We start from the raw sequence: 27,942 nt of genomic DNA on the forward strand, positions 1-27,942 counted from the left end.
CTCTGGCATAACGTTTGAGTTGTGATATGAACACTCCATACGCAGGTGCTGAAGGGATTTTTCCACAGATGAAAGGAAAGTTGACAATTCTGAATTAAAAGTCATCACGTTTGTTGTCAAATTTGGTCTATAGTTTTCCTTTACCATCTATTTCCAAGTGTAGGTCAAGATATGAGGCTGACTTCACAGTGTCTGTAGTATCCTTTATCTCGAGTTCTTTTGAGTAGATGCGATGTATCAAATCCCCAAAATTAGGATTGTTTAAAAATAATACGTCATCTATATAGCGGAAACTGAGATTGAAGGATCTAATATCTATAAGCTAATATTTTACCAAGAATATGTTCACAAAGCAAAAAAATGTACATCAAAATTTACATTGAAATCTGCTCTCTGACATGTACACAGAGGTGTAGATTTTTATTTTCATAAAAGAAATAAAATAGCATTATCACATTCTACACTGGGTCACTTTATTCAAAAGTATAATAATACCTGCTGGTTATCACAACCTATATAAAAACTATTTTGACAAGGTTTGCAATAAATATCTACTATAGGCATGCAGAGACTTGACCAGACATTATATGAAATGACACAACAATATTTATATTATTTAGTATGACCCATTTTACTATGAAACTACTTTTCTTCTCTTTTTTACAAGACATGAGCAACTACAACTTATCCAATTATTCAAATCAAACAGCTACATAAATTAAACAGAAGAAAACAAAGTATCGGATTAGCCACATTCCAGTTGGTATAAATTAAAGCTAACGCCACTTTTATTTTTCTTCTCACTTGGTTAAATAACAAAAATGACAAATTACATAAATAATTTATATAACAACGAAAATAAATATCTAAAATAATGTCTAATTCATATCTGCCAACTTCTGAAAATCCCCATGCGAGTTTTAATACGGGACAATGCGTGAACCGACATTTTCCAGACATTTCTTGCATACCGCATGGGTTTCAGTGTAGTAATGCATGAATGAGACAATCACTATAGCATTAAAGGGACTTTTTCAGTTAAACATGTGCATGCCCTATAATAGATTGAAGTTTGTAAGGCCCCCCTTTTTGTGTTGGATTCCTCAAAACCTAATTAAAATTCTTAAGTTTTATCAAATTTAAAAAAAAAATAAATGAGAAAACTTTTATTTACATTGAAAATGATTTCTACTATTTGAAAATACATTGAGTCCATATTCCCTTCTTTCCTTTATGGTCAATTAAAGGGGAGTTAGTCTTCAAGTTTTGAACTTGAAGAATCATAACTCATACGTTATGCCAGAGCTTGCCGAAACTACGCAGATTTTTTTTTGTATCGCACTAGAATTCAAACAAATAGGCTTCTGGAGCAGGGTTATGTTGCTACAAGATTGAAGTCATCACTACAGAAGTTTTAAGTCGTCATCATGAACTCGTGGATCATTAATCACTGAATTGTTCAATGTGTCATAGTTTTCCTTTCGTCTTTTGTCTACCCCAAACTTGACTTAATGAGCAACTCGGTTGGTGTTTCTTGAAAAGCAGAGGACGCTTACACTACCAGTGCACCTGGTCCATGCTCCCAGTTTTTAGTGGAGTCCAAGTTGCTCATTTGCTTTTGCTACTTTGTATGTATAATTTTAGTTACTTCATGTTCTTTGTTGTGTATGTCGATTTTCCATGTTTGGTCTTTGTCCCTGGATAACATTCTTTTGATTACCGCTACAACCTTGGTTCCCTTGATTACTCTTAAAGCATAGGTAGTTTTTATGACCAAAACAAGCCTAACTCGTATGATGTGACAATATGATTCTATGTAAGTTCAAGGGAGTAGTTTGTAAGAAACTTGGACAATCTTATTTTTTCATTAAATGCATACCATGAGATACAATATATGATGAAATGTAATAAATATTCCAAAATCTTCCTTCTGAATTTCCAAAATCATCACTATTTAAAAGGAATAGTATTTCTTTTTAACTGTTGCCAACAAATGTTTTGGGAAAAATACTGCACTGTTGAAATTACAGGAAATGTGAAGACTACATGGGAGGTAACTCACTTTGCATAAACAATGACAGTTTTAAAATTTGTTTACTACAAAATTGAGACCTGTTAAAATGACAGTATTGTCAAATTAATTGTGGAGTAGAAATTAGTCTTTAGAAAATTTCTTGATGTTTGGACGTTCATAAAATAGTTGCACATCCAATCGAGATTCATTTTCTTATTGTCAAACCCTGATTAGCTGATTGCTCCTCGGAAATTATTACCTGTCAAAAAACGTACCCTTACTGTTTAGACAGCAATAAACACCTTTTGTCAGATTTATGACTCTTCTAATTAAAGAAATGAGATTGAAACACAAATTTACGGGTTTGATTTTGGAATTTTTAGGTAATGTTGACAAAATCAGGTTTTAGGTCAAATTGAATGACTTGAAAAATCGTGTTTGTGGAACAATGGTCAAAATCATGAAAACAAGATTAAATCGTGCAAGTTGGCAGGTATGCTAATTTGGCTGAATTTAAACACAAAATTATATAAAATTGCAGATTTATTTTGATTGGAAGTTAAGCACATAATACCTAAACAGTACAATAATCAATATTCCTATAATAATTAAATCAAATCCAATCTGTTTTTTACTTTTTGTTTTGCTTCATAGATCAATAAAAATTCCAATGTAAAACAAGAACAGCAGAATCACTTTTTTTTTAATCTACAACCATTTACATGCATGGTTATAATTACAAAGTAAGTAGTAGTAGCTTTGTTCTGTAGGTATGTGTAAATATTTCAAAAGATTATTGTAATAAAATAATAATAAAAAATTAATGACATCTTCCAAGTCCCACCTTTATGTCCACCTAGGTCCCATGGATGTTTACGATCATAACATTCCTCCATCATACTGATAAAACACTGAGGACTGGCTGAATCCTGGTCATGTGACATCTGATATCAGCTATCATTGGGTTGATTGCTATAACAACATGATAACAATGACATATACTGAGTATATTTAGTACAAAAGTAATGATCTCTCGTCATGACCCTGTTGAAAACACAATGTCATATACCTGCTGATAATTTTCCACAAAGTGGACCTCTAAACCATCAGTGATAAACTCAGGCAGATCTGAATAGTCTTTTCTATTATCTTCTGGTAAAATGATACAGTTTATTCCTGCTCTCTTGGCCTGTAAAATACAAGAACATCTTCTGGTAAAATGACACAGTTTATTCCTGCTCTCTTGGCCTGAACAATACATAAATATGTTGTCAATTTTAAGCAATAAGGATCTCTTTGCCTCAAAAATGCATGTATTAAAAAATGTATGTTAAAAATATTATCAATGGTAGACACATAAGATGTTGATAAAAATTTGAGAAGTCCAGTATTTCCAATGTAAAGCTATATATGTAAGCCTATTCCATATACATGTACATGTACCTCTGAGTTTATTAATTTTTTTGTAAGTTGTATCAGAACATAAACTCAAAATTCATGATAATTTTACAGTGACTTCCCTACAACCATGACACACTTTTGTTATCAATCTGCTGAACCATACAATTGATTGACTTAGATTTTGGGACATTTAAACTGACCAGTTGTTATTGAAGGAGTTTAGGTTACAGAACACCAATTCAACCAATGAGCATTTGGAACGTACGTAAAAATAGTCCTACGCAGAAATTACCCCTGTTCCTCATAATGCTGTGAAAAAAGTTCTCATCTTATTTAAAAACTTTAAACAGTTTCTGAAAGGAAAAACATTTCTGTATATTTCATAGGTGCATTTTGCTTCTTGTGATGTGAAGCCTATCTCCATAATGGTTTCTAAATATACCCCTATCTTGTGAAAACACTGGGATTTCCCATGCTATTTATAGACCCTTCACTTCCAGTGACCAGTACTGCACTGCAAGTCTGCTAACCCCACATGCCATTCTCAGGATTGTAAGCTGGCATATGTAGAATCATGCTGATATATAGTCCTCTGTAGGTTAAAGTTAAGGTAAAGTCCAGAGAAGCCATTGAATATTGTGAAATTAGCATAGAAGCCTATGGGAAATGGAATTAGTGGTTTCTAGCCTGAAGCTGAAGCCATGGCAAAATGAAAGGTTACTTGGAATAGCTTTAAACTACTTGAAGATCTTGTAAACTTTGCCATAAGAGGAATACACTACAAAAGTCCTTCAAAATATGCATTTTTTTAAGTTATAGGTCCAAATTATGGAAAACTGGTCTTTTTGGCTGATTTTTATGTCCTATCTTGTAAAAAGTGTATAAAAAATATCAAATATTAAACTTTGATGGCTATATTTACCTCAATATGGTGGTAATAAGCACTTGAAATCAAGTTTTGTGTAGATTTGAGCAAAAATTTGGTTAGAAATGAGGAAAAACTCACTTTCATTACTGCAGTTAAGGACATATAAGCATTTCCTTATGGCAACATGGAAAATCCATTCTTGAGTACTTTCTTTGCTTTAGGTGCCCTTTACTGGTCATGTTTTAATGTGAAAACACTGTATTTACAAATTTAAAGCCAAGGATATCACCTTTTGTGAAAATTTAAACATTTAGGGTATTTGACATGTGATCAAGAAAAAGGGGAAGGCATGTCAGACATAAATTTTCAAAAATAGACCAATTTTTCAGAAAATGATTACTTTTAAAGGCTATCTCTTTATTAATATTGTTAAAAAAAAATTGATTGATTTTTTTTATTTGAAAAGTCTGAAAAAGTTCTTTGCAAATATTTAATGCATTTAAGTATGGTAGAATATTGTCACTTTTTTGCTTGCACAACTTGGTTACCCTATATTTAAAAATCAAATATTTAAAAAAGTGCTTGTCACATTTCACTGAAACATTGCAAATGCATTCAGTATATGTATAGGGAGATACTTGTAAAGTTATTTATTTTTTCTAAGACAGAAAGTGACTCTTTAGGTTACAGAACACCAATTCAACCAATGAGCATTTGGAACGTACACAAAAATAGTCCTACACAGAAATTACCCCTGTTCCTCATAGTGCTGTGAAAAAAGTTCTCATCTTATTTTAAAAAATTTAAACAGTTTCTGAAAGGAAAAACATGTTTGTATATTTCATAGGTGCATTTTGCTTCTTGTGATGTGAAGCCTAATCCCCATAATGGTTTCTAAATATACCCCTATCTCGTGAAAACACTGGGATTTCCCATGCTATTTATAGACCCTTCACCTCCGGTTACCAGTACTGCATTGCAAGTCTGCTAAACCCACATGCCATTTTGAGGATTGTGAGCTGGCATATGTAGAATCATGCTGATATATAGTCCTCTGTAGGTTAAAGTTAAGGTAAAGTCCAGAGAAGCCATTGAATATTGTGAAATTAGCATAGAAGCCTATGGGAAGTGGAATTAGTGGTTTCTAGCCTTTATGAAAACTTACCTTGAATGTTTTCATAGCCAGCTCCTTGTAATCTGAAGAAGCTACCTATGTTGTTCTATATTTCATTGGCAAGAGTTCTAATTTAATTATTAAAATTTGTTTTGCATTTTGTTGACAAGGTTGGAAAACATGATTTGGAATAGTACAAAATAAAATATTTATTTTTTATCTTAACCACACAGCATAGAAGTCGTAAGTGCAATGACTTTCATTAAAATATAATAGTTTGGGATTTAGTGCATTATTAAAGTATAATGACTTTCATTAACATAATATGTACTTTGGGATGTAGTATAATTTTTAAAAAAAAATTAAAACTTGTATTGTTATTTTCATTGGTATTACAGCAATGATATAACAGGAATTATATAGATCAAATTTGTTAGTTTCATTTTCATTTTTAATTTTTTTCATGATGAAGTGCTAGGATTTACAGCTTTGTTTTGACGGTTTTATTAGAAAGATTTTCATTGGATTAAGTGCATTAACTTTTATCAGAACTATCTATACATGTATATTATTAACACAGCATAATGAAAACATGCAAGAAATTTATAAGAATTCTGTAAGAATTGGAAGTAGTTAAAGTATTCAATGGAGTCAAATTTGAAATGGAACGATTCTACTATAAGAAGTTTATTGTTTTTCATTTGCTATTCACTTAAACACCTGTTGGTTTAAAGCTGAAAAGCTCAAAATTCCCCCAAAACAACTCAGTAATATTCATAAGCAGAAAAATTCCATGTGATGTGAAACATAAGAGAGTTTTGGCTGCTTTACACCAGTCCAGGTAAATTTTCATGGGTGAGTGGCTACCTATTCATCAACTCTTACAATAGCAAATGGTCAGTTTAAACGTCCCAGTAGCTTTGTTCATTCTATTGTAATGTTCAGCAGATTGATAACAGAAGAGTGTCAGTTGTAGGAAAGTCACTGTAATTAAAAAGTTTAGGATTTTTAATGTTTTTCTTGAACCTGAATCCCAGAATTAATCAATACTATAAAGAAACTGGTGTTTGAAAAACACATCAACCAATGTTGCTTATATTCTTTTAAAATAGGAACTGGTTAATATGTGACTTACAGCTATTGTCTTTTCTTTTATCCCACCAACAGGTAAAACTTTGCCAGTTAAAGAGAGTTCACCAGTCATAGCAACATTCTGACGGCATGGTTTCCCTGTTGCTAAGGACAATATTGCTGTTACTATGGTACAACCAGCACTTGGTCCATCTTTAGGTGTAGCCCCCTGAAACAAGTCATATACTAAGGAAATTCCTTAAATGGTGAAAAATATGTAAATACATGTACTTTAACACTATACTTTTACATTCTTGAGGACTAGAATTCTAAACAAAGCCACTTAAAACCCTTTTCACAATGAAATCCGATATTCGCATGGAGGAATATCTCAAGCAAGCCAAAAAAAAAAAAACAACAACAACAACGAAAAAGAATGGTAAGAGTCACTAGAACCTGTCTTACCTCAGGTACATGTAAATGTAGATGTGCTTTTTGTAAGAAGCTATTATCTGTTTCCATGGCAGCCAGAAAAGATTTAGAAAAGGTATATGATAGCTGTATACTCTCTTTCATTACAGTACCAAGGTTACCAGTTGTCTCTAAAGAACCAGGATCTGTTGATGTTGGGTCAAATGCTTTCTTTAATACAGTCTCTATATACAGAGTGGCACCACCTGATAATATAAAGAAAGGTAATCTATTGTGTGGTGAAAAACAACAGTTCTGAATATCTGATTCAGCCTTAAATGACCTGTATCAAACATTATGACAACACACCTTTATCATACCTTACTTGGAAATCCCTATCATTTCTCACAGTTTTTATGACTAAATACTCATCTATTTTAGTATAAGATAAAGTGTCAAATCTGTATCACATGCTGAATGACCTTCCATCAATATTTGCCCTTGGACCAGAGGCCCTCATGCTGGTACAGCAAGTTAAACAGATTTATCTGCCCTTGGACCAGAGGCCCTCATGCTGGTACAAGTTAAACAGATTTATCTGCCCTTGGACCAGAGGCCCTCATGCTGGTACAGCAAGTTATAAGATTTATCTGCCCTTGGACCAGAGGCCCTCATGCTGGTACAACAAGTTATAAGATTTATCTGCCCTTGGACCATAAGCCCTCATGCTGGTGCAACAAGTTAAACAGATTCATCTGCCCTTGGACCAGAGGCGCTCATGCTGGTACAACAAGTTAAACAGATTTTATCATGTATTTTGCTTTATACATCAATATTTGTTCAGTGAACAAGGGGCTTGCAGGTTTTGTTGTGCTAGGTATATTCCCATTTGCTTCAAATCATCTTTAACTTTTTATTCATAAACTGAGGACAGGCAGAAATTATATAGGAACAATACAAACAACTCATGAGGTCACTGCATACCTAACTAGAAACACTTTGGGCAAGCTCACAAATAAAGTACTCCCATCTGATGTAGACATAAGTCCTTCCCTCTGATATAACTTAACAAAGCTGTCTACTAAACATGAAATCACTGTCATGTTAAACTCAAGAAAATGTTTAACTAGAATTGTTAAGGGACAAACATTGGCATGTTAAAGAAAAATCATACCCATTGCAGTCCAAGCCAGTCCTGTGACAACACCAGGAGGTGTTTGGTCATACATCCTTTCCTTAGTAAACAGAGGCTTTCCTACATAATCCATTAAATTATCATTTGACACTTCTATCTTCTCTTTGCTTTCTTTTACCATTTTTAATGCAGCTTTCCTATATATCTATTAACAATATTGTATGATTATAAAGTTAAACAATTAAAAGCAATTTTGTAATTTAAACTTGAAATTAATTATCCTTACCGTAGAGTATAAACACTTCGTAACTTTAGTAATTCAATGTTAGATGTTAATTCTTCTAACCTTAGAATGTAAAAACTTTGTAACTTCAGTAATTCAAGGATAAATGCGAATTCTCCCAACCTTAGAATGTAAAAACTTTGTAACTTAAGTAATTCAAGGAAAGATATTAATTCTCCTAACCTTAGAATGTAAAAACTTTTTGACCATAAAGACATGGTAATACCTATGCAAAATCACTTTAAAATAAAAACAAAAAAACAAACATTTCAACAAAAAATAGTACATGTGTTTATTATGAGTAATACAAAGTTTATTGAACCTTTTCTACTTGTTTTTGTAAGTTACGGACACCACTTTCACGACAGTACTGTTTTATCAATGTATTCATGGCATCATCAGTTATTATAACTCCTTCACTACTGATACCAGTGTGCTCCTGAGCCTGTGGAACTAAATATTTCTGAAAAAGAAAATATCTGATTTGTTAAGATCAACATACGAAAAATGTTCAATTATCAGGAGTCATACAACAATTTGCTAAAATTTAGCTTTTTTTTTTTTTTGTCACGGTTGCAAAAGTTCAATGGTTGAGGGGAATTTTAACTACTTAATTTACAGTTTATTTTATAGAATACTGTGAAACATGTTTATTCCTCATAGAAAGTACGACATGGTTGAAGTGATAATCCTTCAGGGGATAGAAAGAACTACATGGTTGATGTGATAATCCTTCTGGGGATAGAAAGTACTACATGGTTGAAGTGAATCCTTCAGGAGATAAAACAATTCTTTAAGAACTAAAACAAGACTAAAAAAACAAGAGGCTCCCAGGAGCCTGAATCGCTCACCTTGTTGAATTTTGTCTATCAAAGGCAATAAATTAAACAAGAAGTTATCCAACAATTTTGACTAAAGAAGTCTTTGGTATGACTATCACAAGACCTTTTCAACAATTGAAAGTTTCTTTTAATCTATCATAGTTTTCAAGATAATGTCAATTTTTCCCTTTCAAGGGCAATAACTCTTACAAGGAGTCTAAAGAATTTTGTAGTCCTAATAATATAGATCATTTCAGCTACTGAAAGAATTTGGATAAACCTAACGGTTCAGGAGATATATGTGAAAAACTACTGTCTGACCCCTATGTTCTATTTTAGTAACGGCAGCCAAAAATCCCCACAACAGTTCTATGCAGTATACCCCAAGGAACATTCATACCAAGTTTGGTTTCAATTGGTCAAGTAGTGTCAGAGGAGAAGATTTTGGAAAGAAATAACATTAAAAATAGCAAAAATCATTGAAAAAGGGCAATAACTCCAACATGGCTTAATAGATTACAACCAAAATTTAACCACAGATAGATCTCATCATGCTAAACAGTTTTACCTATGTCAGAATTCCCCTAAACCTAATGGTTTAGGAGATATATGTGAAAAACTACCCCTATGTTCTATTTTTAGTAACGGCGGCAATGTCTTTCGACAAATCAAAAATCCCCACATCAGTTCTATGCAGGATACCCCAAGGAACATTCATACCAAGTTTGGTTCTAATTAGTCAAGTAGTTTCAGAGGAGAAGACTTTTGTATAATTGTTAACGACGACGACGGACGATGATGACGACGGACCCCAAGTGATGGCAATAGCTCACATGGCCTTTGGCCAGGTGAGCTAATTATAAATTTAAAGAGAAAAAGCAGACAAAATTTTTTAGAACTAAGTGGAACGAGAAACTAAATTTATCTTCAATTGTCTTGACAGACAGTTAAATATGTAATAACATGCTTTATTTGTTATGTAGCTTTACAATCTATATACATGTTGGTTTACTCAGTAGTGTGGTGATAATATATTGAAAGAGAACTGATAAAAGAATATTCATATGCTACCTGTGCGATGGCTAATTTTTCTTCAGCAACATATCCTGAAACATCAATCATTTCCATTCTATCTTTCAGAGGCTCTGGTATTGTTTCCGTTATATTAGCAGTACAAATAAATAATACCTGAACAAAATATCAAACACTTTATGTCGTAATACCTGAACAAAATATCAAACACTTTATGTCGTAATACCTGAACAAAATATCAAACACTTTATGTCGTCATACCTGAACAAAATATCAAAACACTTCATGTCATAATTTTGTTTTACTTCTTCACATTAATACTCATACTCAATAGTCAATTTCACAAAAAAAATTGTTAATGTAAAATACTGTAAACGTAGAAATTTTTGCACTTATTTTCTTGGTGGATATTTTTGGAAACAGTAAAAATTAATATCCATGGATAAGTTCACTTGACAGAATCAATATGTTTATAGTAAGTCTTAAGTTATGATGTCATTACAGAAAATGATGTGTTGTGACATCATAACTTAGGACCAGTTTTGTCACATTCTGAGACATCAATTTACAGTCAAATGTATTTTATGATTAAAAATATAAAAACTTCAGAGTCTCATAACTCGTGTAAAACTTGTGAAGTTCATTAACACGTACTAAACAAACCAATATTTTTTTTTACTTAGATCTAGACAATTTCAAAGTGTCCACACAGTTGAACGAAACTGACAAACTCATTACTCTGTTATTTTGGGTCACAAATGCGGTCATCGACTTGTTGCTAATTCATTTTTCCACTTGTAGCATTTGACAAATAATTTAAAAATATATAAGTCTGTGTTATCTAATACAGATAACTTACTTTAGAACAATCAATTGGTACATCTAGATAATGATCAAGGAAGTTAGCATTCTGTTCTGGATCTAACAGCTCTAAAAGGGCTGATGCTGGATCTCCTTGGTAACCTTTACCTATCTTATCTACCTGTAATACAACATGACCTATTAACGATAACAGGAAAATTGGTCTTTATTATTCATCCAACTTGTAGATGTGTCTATGTCTGTACATTGTCTTTGCTGTTGAAATAATAAATAAATATCTATAATATATAAACCTTTCAGAAAATGATGACTATATGCACAGCATTGCTCCATCTGATCATGTTTGATACAGGGTAGATAATGTAAGCATCCCATAATACCTCACCACTTTGCATGGCCAGGTATGAAAAATACATTGTGCTATTAATATAGGTAATTGGTTGATACGATGGGGAAAATATATTCCAGAAAGCAGTATTGTAAATTTGAACTAATGTGATTTTTGAAATTTTGTACCAAAATGCAATTATAAGTTATTGCTATGTCTACAATTATTCTTGTATTATCCTCAGCCATTCCTGGTAAAAATATTGAAATACAATAATACCTACTGGAATTACAAATATGTCAAAATATTTACAATAATAGACTAAATATGATATAGAATTTCTAACATTATTATCAAGGTAATTTGTCAGTACACACCTCATCTATAAGAACCAGTGGGTTTTCTGTTTTAGTTTTCTTCAAGCATTGAATCATTTTACCAGGCATAGCTCCTACATATGTTCTCCTGAAAATAGTACATAAAAGTGGGTTTATACTGACATTACACCCTAACTTGACTAACACATTACAAAAAATTAAAACCATATCTTAAAAAATAAAATGCTTTTCAGGGTGCAGCTTGATACAACAGCAGAGGTTGAACCCTGAATAGTTGGGACAAGTATGGGCACACCATTCGAACTTGACACAGCTTTGAATTTTGATTAGATTAAATATTTGTTAAAGGATAAAAATTTGACCAGAACCAAGTGGTCACTTTTTGGCCATAATTCCTAAACAAGTTAAAACCTGCAAAATCAATCCTAAACTTCCTGTGGGGATATGGCACCATGTGGTACAATTTCAAAGCGATTCATTCCCTTTCACTCAAGTTACAGTCCAGAAATCATAGAAAAATAATAAGTGTTTCTAGCCCCTTTACAATCCCTAATATTCTGTCTTGGCTCAAGTCTATACCCCCAAAATCAATCCCAGTTTTCCTTTGGTGGTATAGCACCTTATAATACTAATTCAAAGATATTCATTCACTAATAGTGAAGTAATTGTCTGGACATCAGAAAAATGCATCTTTCTGACCCCTTTTTTGGCCCCTAATTTCTGAAAAGTTCAAGTCTTTAACCGCAAAATATATCCAAGTCTGACCATTGTGATATAGAATATTTCTGAACAATATCATAGTCATTCCTATTGTTTTACTGGAGTTTAATAGTTGAATTCTATGAAATGCTTGATTTAGACCCCTTTTGGTCCAAAATTCTAAAACAGGGCTACAAACCCTGTCAGCAAAACCAATCTTCCTTTTGTAGTTAGGAACCTTGTTAACCTTGTTATAAAGATCAACCAACACTTAATTTATTGTGCGAAAACCAAGTGTCTACGAACCACAATGACGACGCTGACAGCACCATACCAATATACAACCCCAATTTGTTTGTGGCCATACAATAAACACTTCAATATAATATATACATATGTCCTTCAATATAATATATACCTATGTCCTTTAATATAATATATACCTACGTCCTTCAATATAATATATACCTATGTCCTTCAATATAATATATACCTATGTCCTTTAATATAATATATACCTATGTCCTTTAATTTCTGCCACATCTGTCATACCTCCAACACTAAATCTGTAATACTGTTAAAAGAAAAAATACAGATTTGATACTTTACATCAGACAAAATTAAATTAGATCACAACCCAAAGGGGTATCAATCTTCAACGGTAGTGCCCATATCTACCCAGATGTTTAATATTTTACCTTAGTGGTGATATCAAGCCAGGCATCACAACGATTTTTTTTAAACATAAAATCAAAAACTTTTATGATATACATGTTCATGTGACATAAAGTAAAATTAAGGTTTTGTTGTTGTCATGTCCCTTTTTTGAAGATAATACAGTAACAAGGTTAAACTTACATATGAAGTACATCAACAACTGTTTCAACATTACATCTTTTTTTCCATTGATTGTTTTAACATGGTTCTATTAGTAAGTCTACTTAACAATGTCATAGTTGTCTCACAAACATTTCCTCTACATCTCCATTTAAAATGTAAACTTACTTCTCTATTCAAGGCTTTCGCTATAGACCTGGCTATACTTGTCTTACCAACACCTGGAGGACCATAAAAACAGAGTATTTTTCCCTGTGTTGATTTTTTAAGTTGACTAACTGCTATAAATTCCTGCAAAAAATATATAAAATTATAGTTTGTTATAGTTTTCAAAAATGTATGTCTCCCCCGTTCCCATGTGCAACGGGTTATTAACTCGCACAAAACCAGTGGATTATAAATTCTACTAAATATGCACAACTACATATATCCTTACTACCTACAAAGTTACATGAAATTTGGTGCAGTAGGAGTTGTGCTTACTAAAGTGTGACAGACAGACAGATGGACAGTACAAAAACTATGTCTTCCCACCAAAGTAGGTCACACATAATTATTTAGGAAATGAATTTTAAAACATGCATTTTAATGACAAAATGAACAAAATATTGCATACTACATTGTGCAAATAATACCCCACTCAACCCCATCTGTCAAATTAAATCATACCATAAAGAGGAAGTAGAGAGGAACCTGAAAAGAGGGAGAAATGGTGCAAGTAATCTTGCAAAAGTATTTTACCCAATACCTAAGAATTCCCTCCACTAACAAATCTATTACTAAAATTTCCATTCTGCATCACTGATATAAAGAGCTTTGTGAAGTGCAGCATTATACAACAGTGGCAAACTGAACTTCACTTTTGGTAGATCAGGACACATATTAATTTTTGACACACTTAAGCATAGGGACATACAGTTCATGATGGACACAATGACTGGTTTTAACAATATTGCACAAAATTTGAAATTCAATTAAAAATGAAAGAAGTTCTACTTTAAGGGTGCTTATCTGACAAATAACTTTGCCTTTGATCATTACAGATATCTGAAACCGGACTGAAAAATGCAGGCAGGAATTTTCATGAATATGACGAATGACAATAATTTAATGTGATTCTAATTAAACCAACCAGAATTCTATTCTTAACATCTTCCATGCCATAATGGTCCTCCTCTAAGACCTCTTTAGCCCTCTCTATCTCAAGGTTTTCTTCACTATATTTACCCCATGGTAAGCTGGTTAACCAATCAAGGTAATTTCTAGTTACACTGAGGAAGTAAACAGATTATGTTTTTCACATTTACCTCATCATTTAAATGGTGCAATACAATGTATTATGATGACCATCTTTAAAGAAAGTTAATTGTTGTGGTTCTTCAAAAGTTGCTTTATCAAATCAGACTTACATTTATCCCTAAAGAAAATAAATGCAAAAATTCTTAACACAACAAATTACCAGAAATGACACTTCAATTTTTTTTTATCTTGCATTCATTATAATGGATCAAATAGAATTTTTACACTTTCTTATCTTAATTATCTTCTTGCAAACTTCCTTATCTTTTTATTTCAGCTAGAATGTTGGTTCCCTTGATTTATTCTTTCTATAAATTTGCATGAAAGTGTACTTACTTAAATTCAGAAGAGTGTTGGTCAAGAAATCCTAGTTTATTGGTTTCTTCATCAATTACTTCTTTAACATGTTTTGGAATTACAAGATCCTGAAAAAAGAGAATAAAGTAAAAAATAAAAAAGACTTAAATATATCTAACACTTCACATGGTGCAGCTTGATACAAATGTAGAGGTTGAATCAAGAACAGTTGATAAACTTAAAAACAACATTCAAGCTTGATACAACTCTTAATATGGATAGTGGTTAAATGATTAATACACTACATAAGTTTCTGATCAGACTAACAGTAGAAAAATATTCAAAATTTGCTATAAGACTTAAGAAATAAGCAATTCATTCTTAGTTTTAGATTCAAGGTATGGAACCTTGTGATACAATTTGATACAGATTCATACACTTTTACTTAAGTTATAAAATTAGGTTTTATAAAATGCTTGTATTTAGTCCCTAATTCCTAAATCGTTGGAGCCATTATCCCTAAAATCATTACCAAACTCACTTTTGTGGTAATAATAAAATATTATGAAGATCCACCATCTATATTTCAGTGAATGTATGAAGACCAAGTGTCTGCACACAATTACAGATAAACCCTGATAGAATATTGAAATTTTAGTCCCACTACATTTATCACTACACAAAGTATTACTAAAATCAAAATCCTTTGGCCCTGCACACGTGTATAAACATCCTACAAAATTTTCGAGCTGCAGCTGAAACGCTATGGAAGAAAATAACCAGATAAACCATGTACGCCTGGATGGACTGACAGATGGAGAGGGGTAAATTTAAGTCATTCCCCTGTTAGTCATTGGGGCATAAAATCTTTTCAATGTAAAGTCAAGTAAACACCAAATCTAATTCTCTATTTTAATACCTGTCTTTTCACCTTTACATATTTACCTTAATTCTATTCTTAAATTTTTCTTCAATGGCATCTTTATCATCTTTTTCAATACCAAGTTCCTTTTTTATAATCTTAAGTTGTTCTCGTAATATATACTCTCTATGTTGTTTCTGTATTTTTTCCTCAACCTAAAATTATACATTTATTTATTGGCGTAAAAAATATATACAAATATTACATATGATAGAAAAAAACATCCTTCTCTGTTATTTTTTCTGTGTAAATAAGTATTCTATAAAGCTATACATGAATATAAGAGGAGTATATATAACTTCATAAATACATGAATATAAAAGGGGTATATATAATTCCTTAACTATTTATTCTTGTTAATTAAATACTATCTAGAAGTTGGTCTTATATTTTAAAAAAATATGAATGTGTACATTAATTACTTTCCTCTTTCGTCTACCCTGTACCTGACTTTTTATGAGCAACTCGGCGGGTGTTCCCAGAGAATAAGAGGAAACTTACCCTACCAGTGCACCTGGTCCATGCTCCCAGTTTTTAGTGTCATTTACTTTCGTTACTTTGTATGTAAGATTTTAGTTAGTTTATGTTCTTTGATGTGTTTGTCTGATTTCCATATTTGGTCAATGTCCCTGGATTACATTCTCTTGATTTCCACTCTAGAATCTTGGTTCCCTTGAATACTCTTATAACAGTAGTATACAAGTTGTTCAATAAGGGTACATCGGAATGAAACAGACATACTAAAATTAAAAGTAAGACTATACTCTTCTGAAGGAAACACAGGTACATATCTAATATGTAAAATTTGTCTTAATATTATTTCTACTACATGTAGTTGAAATTAAGAGGACAACTCAGTTCTAATAAAAAAAATGGTACATTACAGGGGAAATATCTCCTATCCTCCAAGCTAAATGATGAGAATAGCCATTTTGCAGCCAAGGTGTCTGTTTCCATTAATTCTACTAAATCATGTTTTCTTTCCTCATTAAAGTCATCTTGCTCCTATTGTTGTATGAGACTATTCAAAACTACAGACCGCTAAAGATTACAAAAATAATCTTGTTAATAAGATAATGTAGCAAGGCAACAGTAACCAACCTCTTTTTGTAAATCTTTCTGCATCTTACACACATTATATTCCTTCTTCAGTAATTCTAAAGTTGTATATAGTCTTTCAGCAATCTGTAATATATTTATAAAAGTATATGTAGTGATTGGGATTAAAATGTTCAGAATGCACCATCTTTTATGTAATAAGAACCACAATGGGCCATACTTAGCAAAGTCTGTAAAAATTTCCATATTGAATGGGAAACTTTCAGCTGGATTGTAATAAATGGCACATGCCCCCTCCTAACTCCAAATCTGTACATGCACCAATAATGTTTTATGTCAATAATTCTAATATGACGTCCTACAAAGTTCTAATAATGTATTACCCAATATACCTACCTAAGGCCAATTCAGTTATACCTACCCATGGTCAATTCAGTTATTTTTTCATATCAAAGTAGAAATATATCATGCAGGGAATGATGTTGTACACATTTACACATGTAAATCTTGTTATATTTGATTATTTTACACATCTTATTTTTTCTACAAAGACTAAATAAACATGAATAATCAGAAAGGCAAGAATGAAACTATTACCAATATTGTTTTAATCCCTGAAGGATTTGACATGATGATAATGTCTGACAAGATTGAGTTAATTAATTACAGACAATGGGGAACATATTTCAGTATTCCACCACTTGATAAATTATTATTAAAAAACAAAGGACAAGTTCAACTTGCCAATAAAAAATAATTGTTAAGGTAATTTTATGTTTGTGACAAAAAAAGACAATTCTTTCAATCAGTCTGTGTGAAAATCAATAATATAATTCTGTAGACAACTTACATCAATTTCTTCAACTATTTTTTGTTGTTCATAACTTTCTGCTGATGCCAATAACTGTGCAGCTACAAGAAAATGACCATAATGTGATTAATATTGCTGAACATATTAACATTAATCCTTTGGCACTTCCAGCCCAAGAAATCTTGTATTTGATTATTCCCATGGAAATCACAGGTGTCATTATTATCGAGGAAATGTGGTATGATGACAAAAAAAAACCCGCTTTGCAAGTGGGGCCCCATACTGCATCAGAATTAGACCTAGTCACAGTGGGGTAAGTCTAGATGATAGATTTTTACACAGTAATGGTAATTGCACTGCCTGGGGTAACAGCTTGAGATTAGACAGAAGCCAATTAGATTAAACCTAATGTTTCAAGTCCAATTTCGAATTATTTGAGGAAAGGAAAGTTGCTACATTTTGTGGAAACATTTTTTGTCTTCATATTAAAAGGAAAAGATTAATTATATGTACTGAAGTATCAAAAGTGTCTTCAATGAAGTTTTTTAACTTCTATTTCAATGAACATGTACATGTATTAAAATACAATGTATATTCAATGAGAAAAAAAAATTGAAGCCATACATATAAATCAACAATTTATGAGGTCTCAAGACCAGAATTCACATGATCATGAACTGGCTACGAAGCCATAACTGTAGTGTGAGGTGCATGACCAACAATATTTTAGTTTTTTTGTTTCCACATTAGCCAAAATTTGAGGGTTCTTTAAAATGACCTGTTATTACAATGTTGGTACATGTATCAATTTCAACACGAGTCAACAATGATTGTAGTCTTTCTTCAAAGGAAAGTTTCAAAACCATTAGTATTATAAATGAAGTTACATGTAACTAAATACACATTATATATGGCACTAAATCTGGTTCTAAACCAGGAAAAAGGGTGGGACTCACCTTTCCAAAAAGTGTCCCAGGACTCACCATGTAAAAATCCTAATGAGAACCCTGAGAGAGGTATAAAAAAACTGAGCAATGCTCACTCACTTGACACCCTCCTTTTTTTAACATGCACCTTTTGCATCAGATGTACATGTACACTGATTTCGATCAAAACCTAAATTAAGAGAGTTTCATTCAATTCCATACAGCAGCGTAGGAGGAGTAAAAGAACAGATGGGTCCCCATATATATTCACAAATGACAAATCCATGTTATGCTTTGTGAAACTCGCAAATTGATTTGGATCAAAATATAGAAAGGAGTTGCACAATGGGAACATGTAATAAAGATTCTGTAAAAGTTTCATTCAGTGGTGTAAAGGAGGAGTAACAGGGTTCTCTATATCCTCATATTCACACTGTAATGACAATGTCTATGTTTTGCCCTATTCTATCATATCATTCAGTAAGGATAAATCACATAAAAATAAGACAATTCACATAAGGTCTTTCACATCATTCAGTAAGGATAAATCACATGGAAGTAAGACAATTCACACAGGGTCATATCACATCATTCAGTAAGGATAAATCACATAGAACTAAGACAATTCACACAAGGTCCTATCATATCATTCTGTTTTGATAAATCACAAGGTAATATCACATCATTCAGTAAAGATAAATCAAATAGAAATAACATCACAGTATATAAAGGCAACTATTTCACTGTACCAGTGTAAATGTTATTTTGGGGCCAGCGGCAGCCTGCCCTGTGGTTTGAGAGTTTCCTCGTCATTCTTTGAAGACCCATGAGTGGCCATGAGCTTGCATTTTTCATCCTGGTGGGGTTGTTGTCTCTTTTGACATACTCAACATATCCATTCTTGTTATATTGTACCTAGTGTGAGCAAATATAACCTAATGTTGACTATAGAAAATAGTTATTGAGTTTAACTTTGGATTCAGGATAATAAAAAAAATCAGTTATTTGTGTAAATATGCAGTGTTATGGACTATTGGACAATAACAAGACCCATGAGTATTACATTTCTAAAAGTCAATTTTTTTATATTTACCTAAATCACACATAAATATAGGGTTATCTATTACTGTGCCTTTCTGGAGAATCAACATTAACTGTTCTCTACAAAAAAACAGCACACATCATTATGATTATATGGTATTATTTATTCATGTACTAAAAAAAATAAAATATAGAAGAAACAAACTCTTTCTACTCCAGCTACACCTACTCAGCCAAATGTGCCACATATGATAATCATATGGTGCTCGATTCATATGATAGTCATATGAAAATAATATGATATCTAACATATGATAGTCATATGATTATCATACGATTCTCACATGTTAATTTTGGCTAGAAAACATATGACAATCATGTTTGTGAAAACATATGATTATCATATGTAAACCAAATCATATGATTATCATAATTGCTTGATTTATATGATAATCATATGGTGCAAACCACATGATTCTCATGTGTGGCACAATTGCCAGCATACTTTAAACTGTTTGATGTCTCATATTTTATCTACCCTATTTATGAAATCTTGCAGTATTCCAAATGTAAACTTATGTACAACACTGAGGCTTTATTCCTTGCATTGCATGTGGTAGAACCTTTCGGTGATGGATTTGGCTTTTTCTTCCAATATATTTGGTTATGTTTACTTCTTATATACAACTAATTTTCTGATTATGATCTTCCTACGTATTTGATTTTAATGCTGCTGATGAGAGATTACTCCTTGAAACAAGTGTACAGCATATCAAAATTTACAATACATAAAACTGGTATTTTTTTGTATTTTGAACACATTTACTAAACTGAGAATAGTGATATTTCAAATGGAACTGCTTAATATTTAATATTAAACAAAACAATGATAAATAAATCAGGTTCAATAACATTTCATTTATTTACCTGTATAAAGTATTCATAACAACAATTTCTTGTATAGTTTTTACAACTTCTTGCGTTAATGCCTGCAAAATAACAAATCATTTATATGATAGACTCTTATTATACCAAAATGTTTCTTTACATGCCATGGTCAACTTTCTTCCATGCAAATCTATAGATGACCTTTAGAGTGTATATTTAAATCTCTAATAAAGAAAAAGAACATGTTAAGAATTTTAACAGAAAAAGACTATTAACAATTTTTGGTATCTTTGTTATTTGGAGTCGGAAATACTTCATTTAACTTGTTGACATATGTTATCAGTTAAACCGACAAAACAATTTTTTTTTTTAAAACTAAGATATTAATACTGCAAATTACACCTAATTTAAAATGTTTATCTGAATTCACTAGAATCAAATTGTTTTTACTAAATACCAACCTTAATTTTAGTATCATAAGGTCCTTGAAATTCCTTGATATTTTCAGTCTCTACCATTAAAACTCTAGGTTTTTCATTGGACGTTACCACTTTGATTGGTATATCTTCTGTACCAATAGGAGGAGGAGTATGGGGAGCTGGGACCTCAACTAATTCCTCTGACACTTCAATCGGTTGTATTGGTGCTGTTTCATCTTTGGCATTATCATTATTGTCAGTCCCATTATTTCTCCGTCTTTTCCTTCTTTTCTTTTTACTAGCATCATCTTAAAAATGACATTTAATACCTGGATACAGTACAAATTTAAAATAACAAAAAAATTGTATCAATACTCAAATTTGTTTACATGTATAAACAAAAGTTGTAAGCAAGTATAACCAAGAAGAGTTGGAAGATATTACAGTTGCTAAAATTGTTCGGCCTTTCAATACAGATGTACATAAAAATTGTACTGATATCAATGATCTATATTAAACATACCTTGTATATATCATGTACAAAATGTATAGGTATGTTGTTAAGATAGTTGGAAGTCAGAACCAACTGTAAAGGCTAAGTATGATCAGTAGACACAAACTTGCAAAATGTGAACAGTGAAACAGCACATACAGTATATAGTGTGTATTTATTTTGGCAAGGGACAAGGTTTTAATATATGCAGTAAAAAATCCACTTTTTTATGTGTGTATATACATAGTTTAGACCAAGATTTTAACAGGACTAAGTGTCTATAGTCATTAAAGGTACCTGTTTTGGTCACCAGAGGCATTTCTTCACCAGCATCTTCTGGTAAGATATTGTTTATTTTAATTCTAGAATAAAAAAAAACAAATTCTGAACAGAAAATACCTTATATATGTGTATAACAATCACATAAATATAAATACATCAAATCATGATATAGTACATTATCTAATCATATCAACCATAATTTTCGTGGCTAAACTTTCAACAATATGATACTTAGAGGAAATACCTAAATATATCCTGAAAATTAATAAATATGATAGAAAAGTATCAAATCAAACTTGTTAAAACTGGCTGACACATCAGACATTTCAACCAGCAGACTTGATTATTTTTTTTTCTGCTTCATTGAATAAGACCAATAAGATGTCTGGACTTGTGTCAATTTCAAATGTGTGTCACCACATTAATATCTTGAATATTATAACCCTAGACAAGTTAAAACACTACAGAATGTGTGATTTACAAATTACCCAAAGTATAAACTTAAGATGACATATACTGCTGAAAAAGAGGTAGAATAATATAATATTGTCATATTTGTCCAAAACAGAAGACTCACACCATCAATTCATATATAAACACTGTGCAAAAATTGAATAATATTTCAATATTTTAGTTATAGATTAGGCACCTTCCACATCATAATGTAGCAAAAAAAGTAAAAATATGTTGTCAGTCAATTAAGGAACACTATGCCCTTGGGACATTGCCAAAATAAATATGTACCAGACACTTGGACATATCTGTTTTTTTTCCAGAAGCCAGTGCTGTAAAAAAATTAGTAGTCAGAATAATAGACAGACAATATTCAGGAAGTCTGAGATAAAAGTGTCCAAAGCAATCTCTTTCAACATACCTTCTCACCCCTTGTACAACCAGAATCATCTTATCAACAGCATCCTGTATACTGACTATCTGTACAAACATTCCCACATTGTATATCTCATCTAAACTCTCTACAACATCAGATACATTGCTGAAAAAATTGAAACATAACCAACTTAAACTACATTAAGCGTGGTTCATGGCAGAAACTTCTTTCTTCAATGTTTTAGACAAAGGATAAAATTTCATACTGCACAACTATATTATATAACTTGGGTGCAATTTATTACCATATACAATCCTCATTTTCATGCGAAATTCAGTTTTGCTGTAAAGGTGTATATTTTTTACACCAATATATATGTATCTTTGAGGAAAAATCAATGATTACACTTACAGCTGAAATCTCAGTCCTTTCCTTTGCATTTCTCAATGACTAGCCTGAATAAAAGAGGACTGTATAGGATTCAACTAGCCCGAAACAAGAAAAAGTACACATTGTTTCACTAATCCCAATCAATTTTTACTTGCCCTTGGCTTTGGGCAAGTGGCTAAAGGTGAGCACTGAAATCTAACAAGACCTTCTCAGGTAAAGCACTGTTATCATTATGACTCGATGGTCTGTCTGTAATATCATATGATGCCATCTTTATTTACTTTAGAACAGGCAATTTTGGTTCTTGTATTTCATTGTGCATTTAATTGTGATACATGAAGTAAAATATTTGCTAATTTCCAATTGGTGACACATTATTTTGTTGGACTACTTTATAAACCTGAAATACTGTGAGGCAGCTGAAAAGAATACCCTTTACTGTATAGTGTGATGCCCATGTCACTGAACCAGTATAATTGTTTCGGGAAGACTTGAAGGCAGACTACAGGAGTGGGTAATTCAGGGGAGACTTGAAGGCAGACTACAGGTGTGGGTAATTCAGGGAAGACTTTGAAGGCAGACTACTGGTGAGGGTAATTCAGGGAAGACTTTGAAGGCAGACTACAGGTGTGGGTAATTCAGGGGAGACTTGCAGGCAGAATACAGGGTAATTCATTGCTAATGGTTGTTTTTTGTTCAGTCTGGTATAATTTTTGTCTCTTCGACAAATTTTCATTTCCACAGTCTTTTCTACCACAACTTCACAGAATATTGAATATTTTCAACCGTTTCCTTTTTGTTAAAATTATTTTTCTAATTATTTGTTCATCACTTTGTAGACTGCAGGGTCTAATGTCACAGACTGTCCTATTGCCTGGGACAAGTAAAATAACTAAAGTACACTTATACTTGCCCAAAGGACAACCAAATTTCATGCGTCTTTTTCCAAATGCATTAAAGCTTAATGACAACCTAATTTTTAGTTTGCCTGCACTATGCAGTATTCATACATGTAAACTAATCACTAATAGCAAATTAGGATTTTTGTCTTCAAGTAACAGTGAAATAAATATCCCATAAAATATATGGAAAAATCCTGTAACTCTGAAAATGAAAATCAAATTTTCTCCAAAAAAAATAAACCATTAGACTGATATAAGAAGTGAACTGAACACAGGGTTCTCAATATCTTAGTGTGACATGTAAAAAATAATCATGTAAAAATAACTCTGAAACTAAAATTTGATTTTTTTTCCAAAGAGTATACAGACCATTACAACGAATGATCATCTGAAGTTGAAGATGATATTACAAAGGGTTATTTAGTTACATGTACCATGCAACATTTGAAAAAATATTAATTAAAAATATGAAAAAAATTCAACTACTGGAAGAAGAAAATTAGAAATTTCACTAAATCATAAACATACATTTGCACCTTCAAACTGTAATGTAAATCTTGACTCTCCCCATTTTTTTCAAATAAAGTCTCATAACTCCAATACTATACATTAAATATTCTCCAAAAAGTATACAGGTCTTTAGACAGTCATGCATGTAACAAACTATTGTGTTATGTTTGAAGTTTATTGAACAAGGGGGCATCACATTACAATGCAATGTGAAAAAAAATTACAATAACAAGAGGCTCCCAGGAGCCTGAATCACCTTTCAAGTGCGATAAATTAAACAAGAGTTGTCCAACAATTTTGACTCAAGAAAACTTTGACAGGACTTATCATAAGGATCATTTCAGTAAATGAAAGTCTAAATCTATCATAGTTTTCAAGACATTGTCTGAAAACTGTAAAAAAAAAAAAACCTGTCATTTTCCCCTGTCTAGGGCAATAACTCTTATAACAAGGCGTCTGACATATTTTGTGCCTGAAGACTTCTGTAGTCCTAAAAATAAGGATCATTTCAGCTATTGAAAGAATTTGGCTAAATCTAACGGTTTTGGATATACATGCGAAAAACTACTGTCTTACCCCTGTTCTATTTTTAGTAACAGTGGCCATGTTTTTCGATGGATAAAAAAAAACTCATTTCAATTCTATGCAGGATACCCCAAGAAACACTTATATACCAACATAGCTGAACAGATTAAAATGAAAATTTGACCGCAGATAGATCTCATCATGCTGAACACTTTTACTCAGTCAGAATTGGGCCTAACCTAACCGTTTTGGAAATATATGCGAAAAACTTTTGGCTGATCCCTATGTTCTATTTTTAGAAACCGCAGCCATGTTTTTCGACGGATCAAAAATCCCCACATCAGTTCCATGCAGGATACCCCAAGGAACATTCATAACAAGTATAGTTCAAATTGGTCAAGTAGTGTCAGAGGAGAAGATTTTTGAAAGAAATAACATAAACAAGAGACTCCCAGGAGCCTGAATCGCTCACCTGATTGAATTTTGCCTTTCGAGGGCAATAAATTAAACAAGAAGTTGTCCAACAATTTTGACTCAAGAAAACTTTGATAGGACTTATCATTAGGAACATTTCAATTCCATTTTTAGTGTAGGCAGCCATATCTATTCACGGATTAAAATCATAACAGTCGTTGCAAGCACAATACACAAAAGAACTATTATGCTTATCTTCACTGAATGATCTTAAATGGTTTCAAAACAAAAAACTGTTTCAGGGGTCGTAACTCCTACATTAGTCAATGAATGGTTTTGAAAATTTCGGCATAGGTTCTTAGGTTCTTCTCATGACGCTTAACAATTTTACCCATGCCAGAAATTTGGTAAAGGCAACGGTTTTTGAGTTATTTGCAAAAACTGCCATCTGACCCCTATGTTCTATTTTTAGTAATGGTGGCCATGAATCAACGATCCCAACAGTCAATTTGTGTGGGAGACCCTAAGGAACATATATGCTAACTTTCATTGAATTTTGTGCAATGGATTCTGAGAAGAAGATTTTCAAAGCTGCACATGCGAAAATACAAAAAAAACTATTTCAGAGAATAACTCCTACATCAATTGACCAATCGTTTTGAAAATTTTGGCATAGGTCCGTCTCATGATGCTAAACAATATTACCCAGCCAGAAATTTGCTAAAAGCAACATTTTTAAGTTATTTGCAAAAAAACTGCCATCTGACCCCTATGTTCTATTTTTAGTAACGGCGGCAAAGTTTTTTTTATGAATCAACAATCCCAACAGTCATTTTGTGTGGGATATCCTAAGGAACATAATGCCAACATTCATTGAATTCTGTGCAATGGATCTTGAGAAGATTTTCAAAGTTGCACATGCAAAAAATGCAAAAAAAAACTGTTTCAGGGGCCGTAACTCCTACATCAGTTGACCAATCGTTTTGAAAATTTTGGCATAGGTCCATCTCATGATGCTGAACAATTTTACCCTACCAGAAATTTGCTAAAGGCAACGGTTTTTGAGTTATTTGCAAAAAACTGCAATCTGACCCCTATGTTCTATTTTTAGTAACAGCTGCCATGTTTTTTTCATGGCTCAAAAATTCCAACGGTCATTTTGTGCAGAACACCCTAAGGAACAATCATGCCAAGTTTAAAACCTGTCAGTCCAGCAGTTTCAGAAGGAGAAGATTTTTTTAAATTTGTCCACGATGACGTCGACGGCAGACACCAAGTGATGGCATAAGCTCACTTGGCCTTTGGCCAGGTGAGCTAAAAATTGAATTTTCTCCAAATGTAAACAGACTTTAAGACATCATAACAAACAACTGGGAAAAGATTGAAGTTTACTGAACAAGGAGTTCTCTAGCGATTGTGTGAAATGTTATCACGACAGACTGACATACGGTGGACATTACTATGACAACATGACCCTTCTTTGAAAGGCATATAATAAAGGAATTTTCTTAGGAGACTTACCTGTCATTTTTCTTTAAAAATACACCTGCATAAGGCTGCCTTAAACTACATTTTCTCATAAGTAGCCTCATCAACTCTTTATCAGTTACCTGAAAAATATCATTTACTCATGAGTAAATTCATTATTGCATGTAGATGTACATGTAGTTTAAAAACAGCTCAAATACCGAGTTTATTTATTAGAACCTCATGCATCATCATTCAATGTATTTTTAAACATGATTGTGTATTGTTATTGACTGTTTTAACCATTTGATTGATCTTCAATGAGTAAGATGGCCAAAGAAGAAAGTCTTACTGAAAAAAAATTGCCACATGTACATATGGCACATACTAATCAAAGTTCCTATTTAAGTCCTTATTACAAAACTGGAATCTCAAAATACAACTACCTAACTTAACATTAATTCATACTGTAAATGTAGTAAAACAAAAATGCATCACAAGTCTCTAAATAATTTGAAGGGTAAGTGTAAAATCTTCTAGACAATGGAGGATTATAGATAGTATATTGCCATTGTTTACCAGCTTTCAAAACCACCCAGATCCCTACAGATAATTATTTAGAGAACTGTGAAAGTAGGGTCAGGGGAAATTAAGACTTAAGCTAGGTCAGTCACTCACAGTAATAACTTTACGAAATCCTGGAAACACTATGTTCCGATGAATGGCAAGAACAGGCACATTTGGAAAAAAATCTGGAACACCAAGCGGAGCCAGCATTGAATTTGAAGATGCAATTGTTTCTTCAACTGGGACAGTTGCTGTAGCATCTGGGGGTATACCATCCCCAACTTCAGAATCATCACTTCCATTACTACTGCTACTGCAATACCTGACTTGTACAACTGAATTTCTTGAAAGAGCTTGATTACAGCTACCAACAGTCCTCCTAGGTAAATATAAACTTCTTTCATTTACTTGGCGTAAAATGTTGTAAGAACAACTTCTGAAGTTCAAGGAATGAGAATGATGCAATGACTTGTTTTGATCAGTTTTGCCCTTCGTGCACCCTTGATAACCTTCAGAACAAGATGAATGGTAAGCCAAGCATGTTCTATACGTCTTGTGCCCTTGATTTCTATGTGCAAAAAGACAGAGTGGGAATTTAACCTGTTTTGTAACACACGTGCCGAAAAGTCGAACCAAAGTCGCCATGATCAAAATTAAGCTTCCGGTTGGGGCGATTTTAAAACTCAACGGATGACTGGCTGTTTTCCGGTAATTGAACAACTTTGCA

General features: G+C 32.4%; 1 protein-coding gene across 1 annotated transcript; it reads right to left on the minus strand.

Moving 5' to 3' along the window:
- Nucleotides 1-760: 760 nt before the first annotated feature.
- On the minus strand, nt 761-27,883 carry LOC148623064 (lon protease homolog, mitochondrial-like). Its single transcript, XM_088573562.1, has 22 exons — nt 27,327-27,883; nt 26,703-26,791; nt 22,486-22,605; nt 21,627-21,691; nt 20,879-21,144; nt 20,457-20,518; nt 19,582-19,649; nt 17,602-17,663; nt 16,794-16,877; nt 15,716-15,847; nt 14,810-14,898; nt 14,307-14,445; nt 13,343-13,465; nt 12,856-12,911; nt 11,678-11,765; nt 11,010-11,132; nt 10,190-10,306; nt 8,620-8,760; nt 8,054-8,219; nt 6,934-7,145; nt 6,533-6,697; nt 761-3,203 (listed from the first exon to the last, which is right to left on the minus strand). The coding sequence occupies exons 1-22, from the start codon at nt 27,858-27,860 to the stop codon at nt 3,051-3,053; spliced, it is 3,054 nt and encodes a 1,017-aa protein (XP_088429688.1). The 5' UTR covers nt 27,861-27,883; the 3' UTR covers nt 761-3,050.
- Between the last annotated feature and the right edge of the window lie 59 nt (nt 27,884-27,942).

Source organism: Perna viridis, chromosome 3 (genome assembly GCF_037379345.1).
Source record: "Perna viridis isolate PV_CMFRI_1.1 ecotype Kerala chromosome 3, ASM3737934v1, whole genome shotgun sequence".
NCBI classification, from domain to species: domain Eukaryota; kingdom Metazoa; phylum Mollusca; class Bivalvia; order Mytilida; family Mytilidae; genus Perna; species Perna viridis.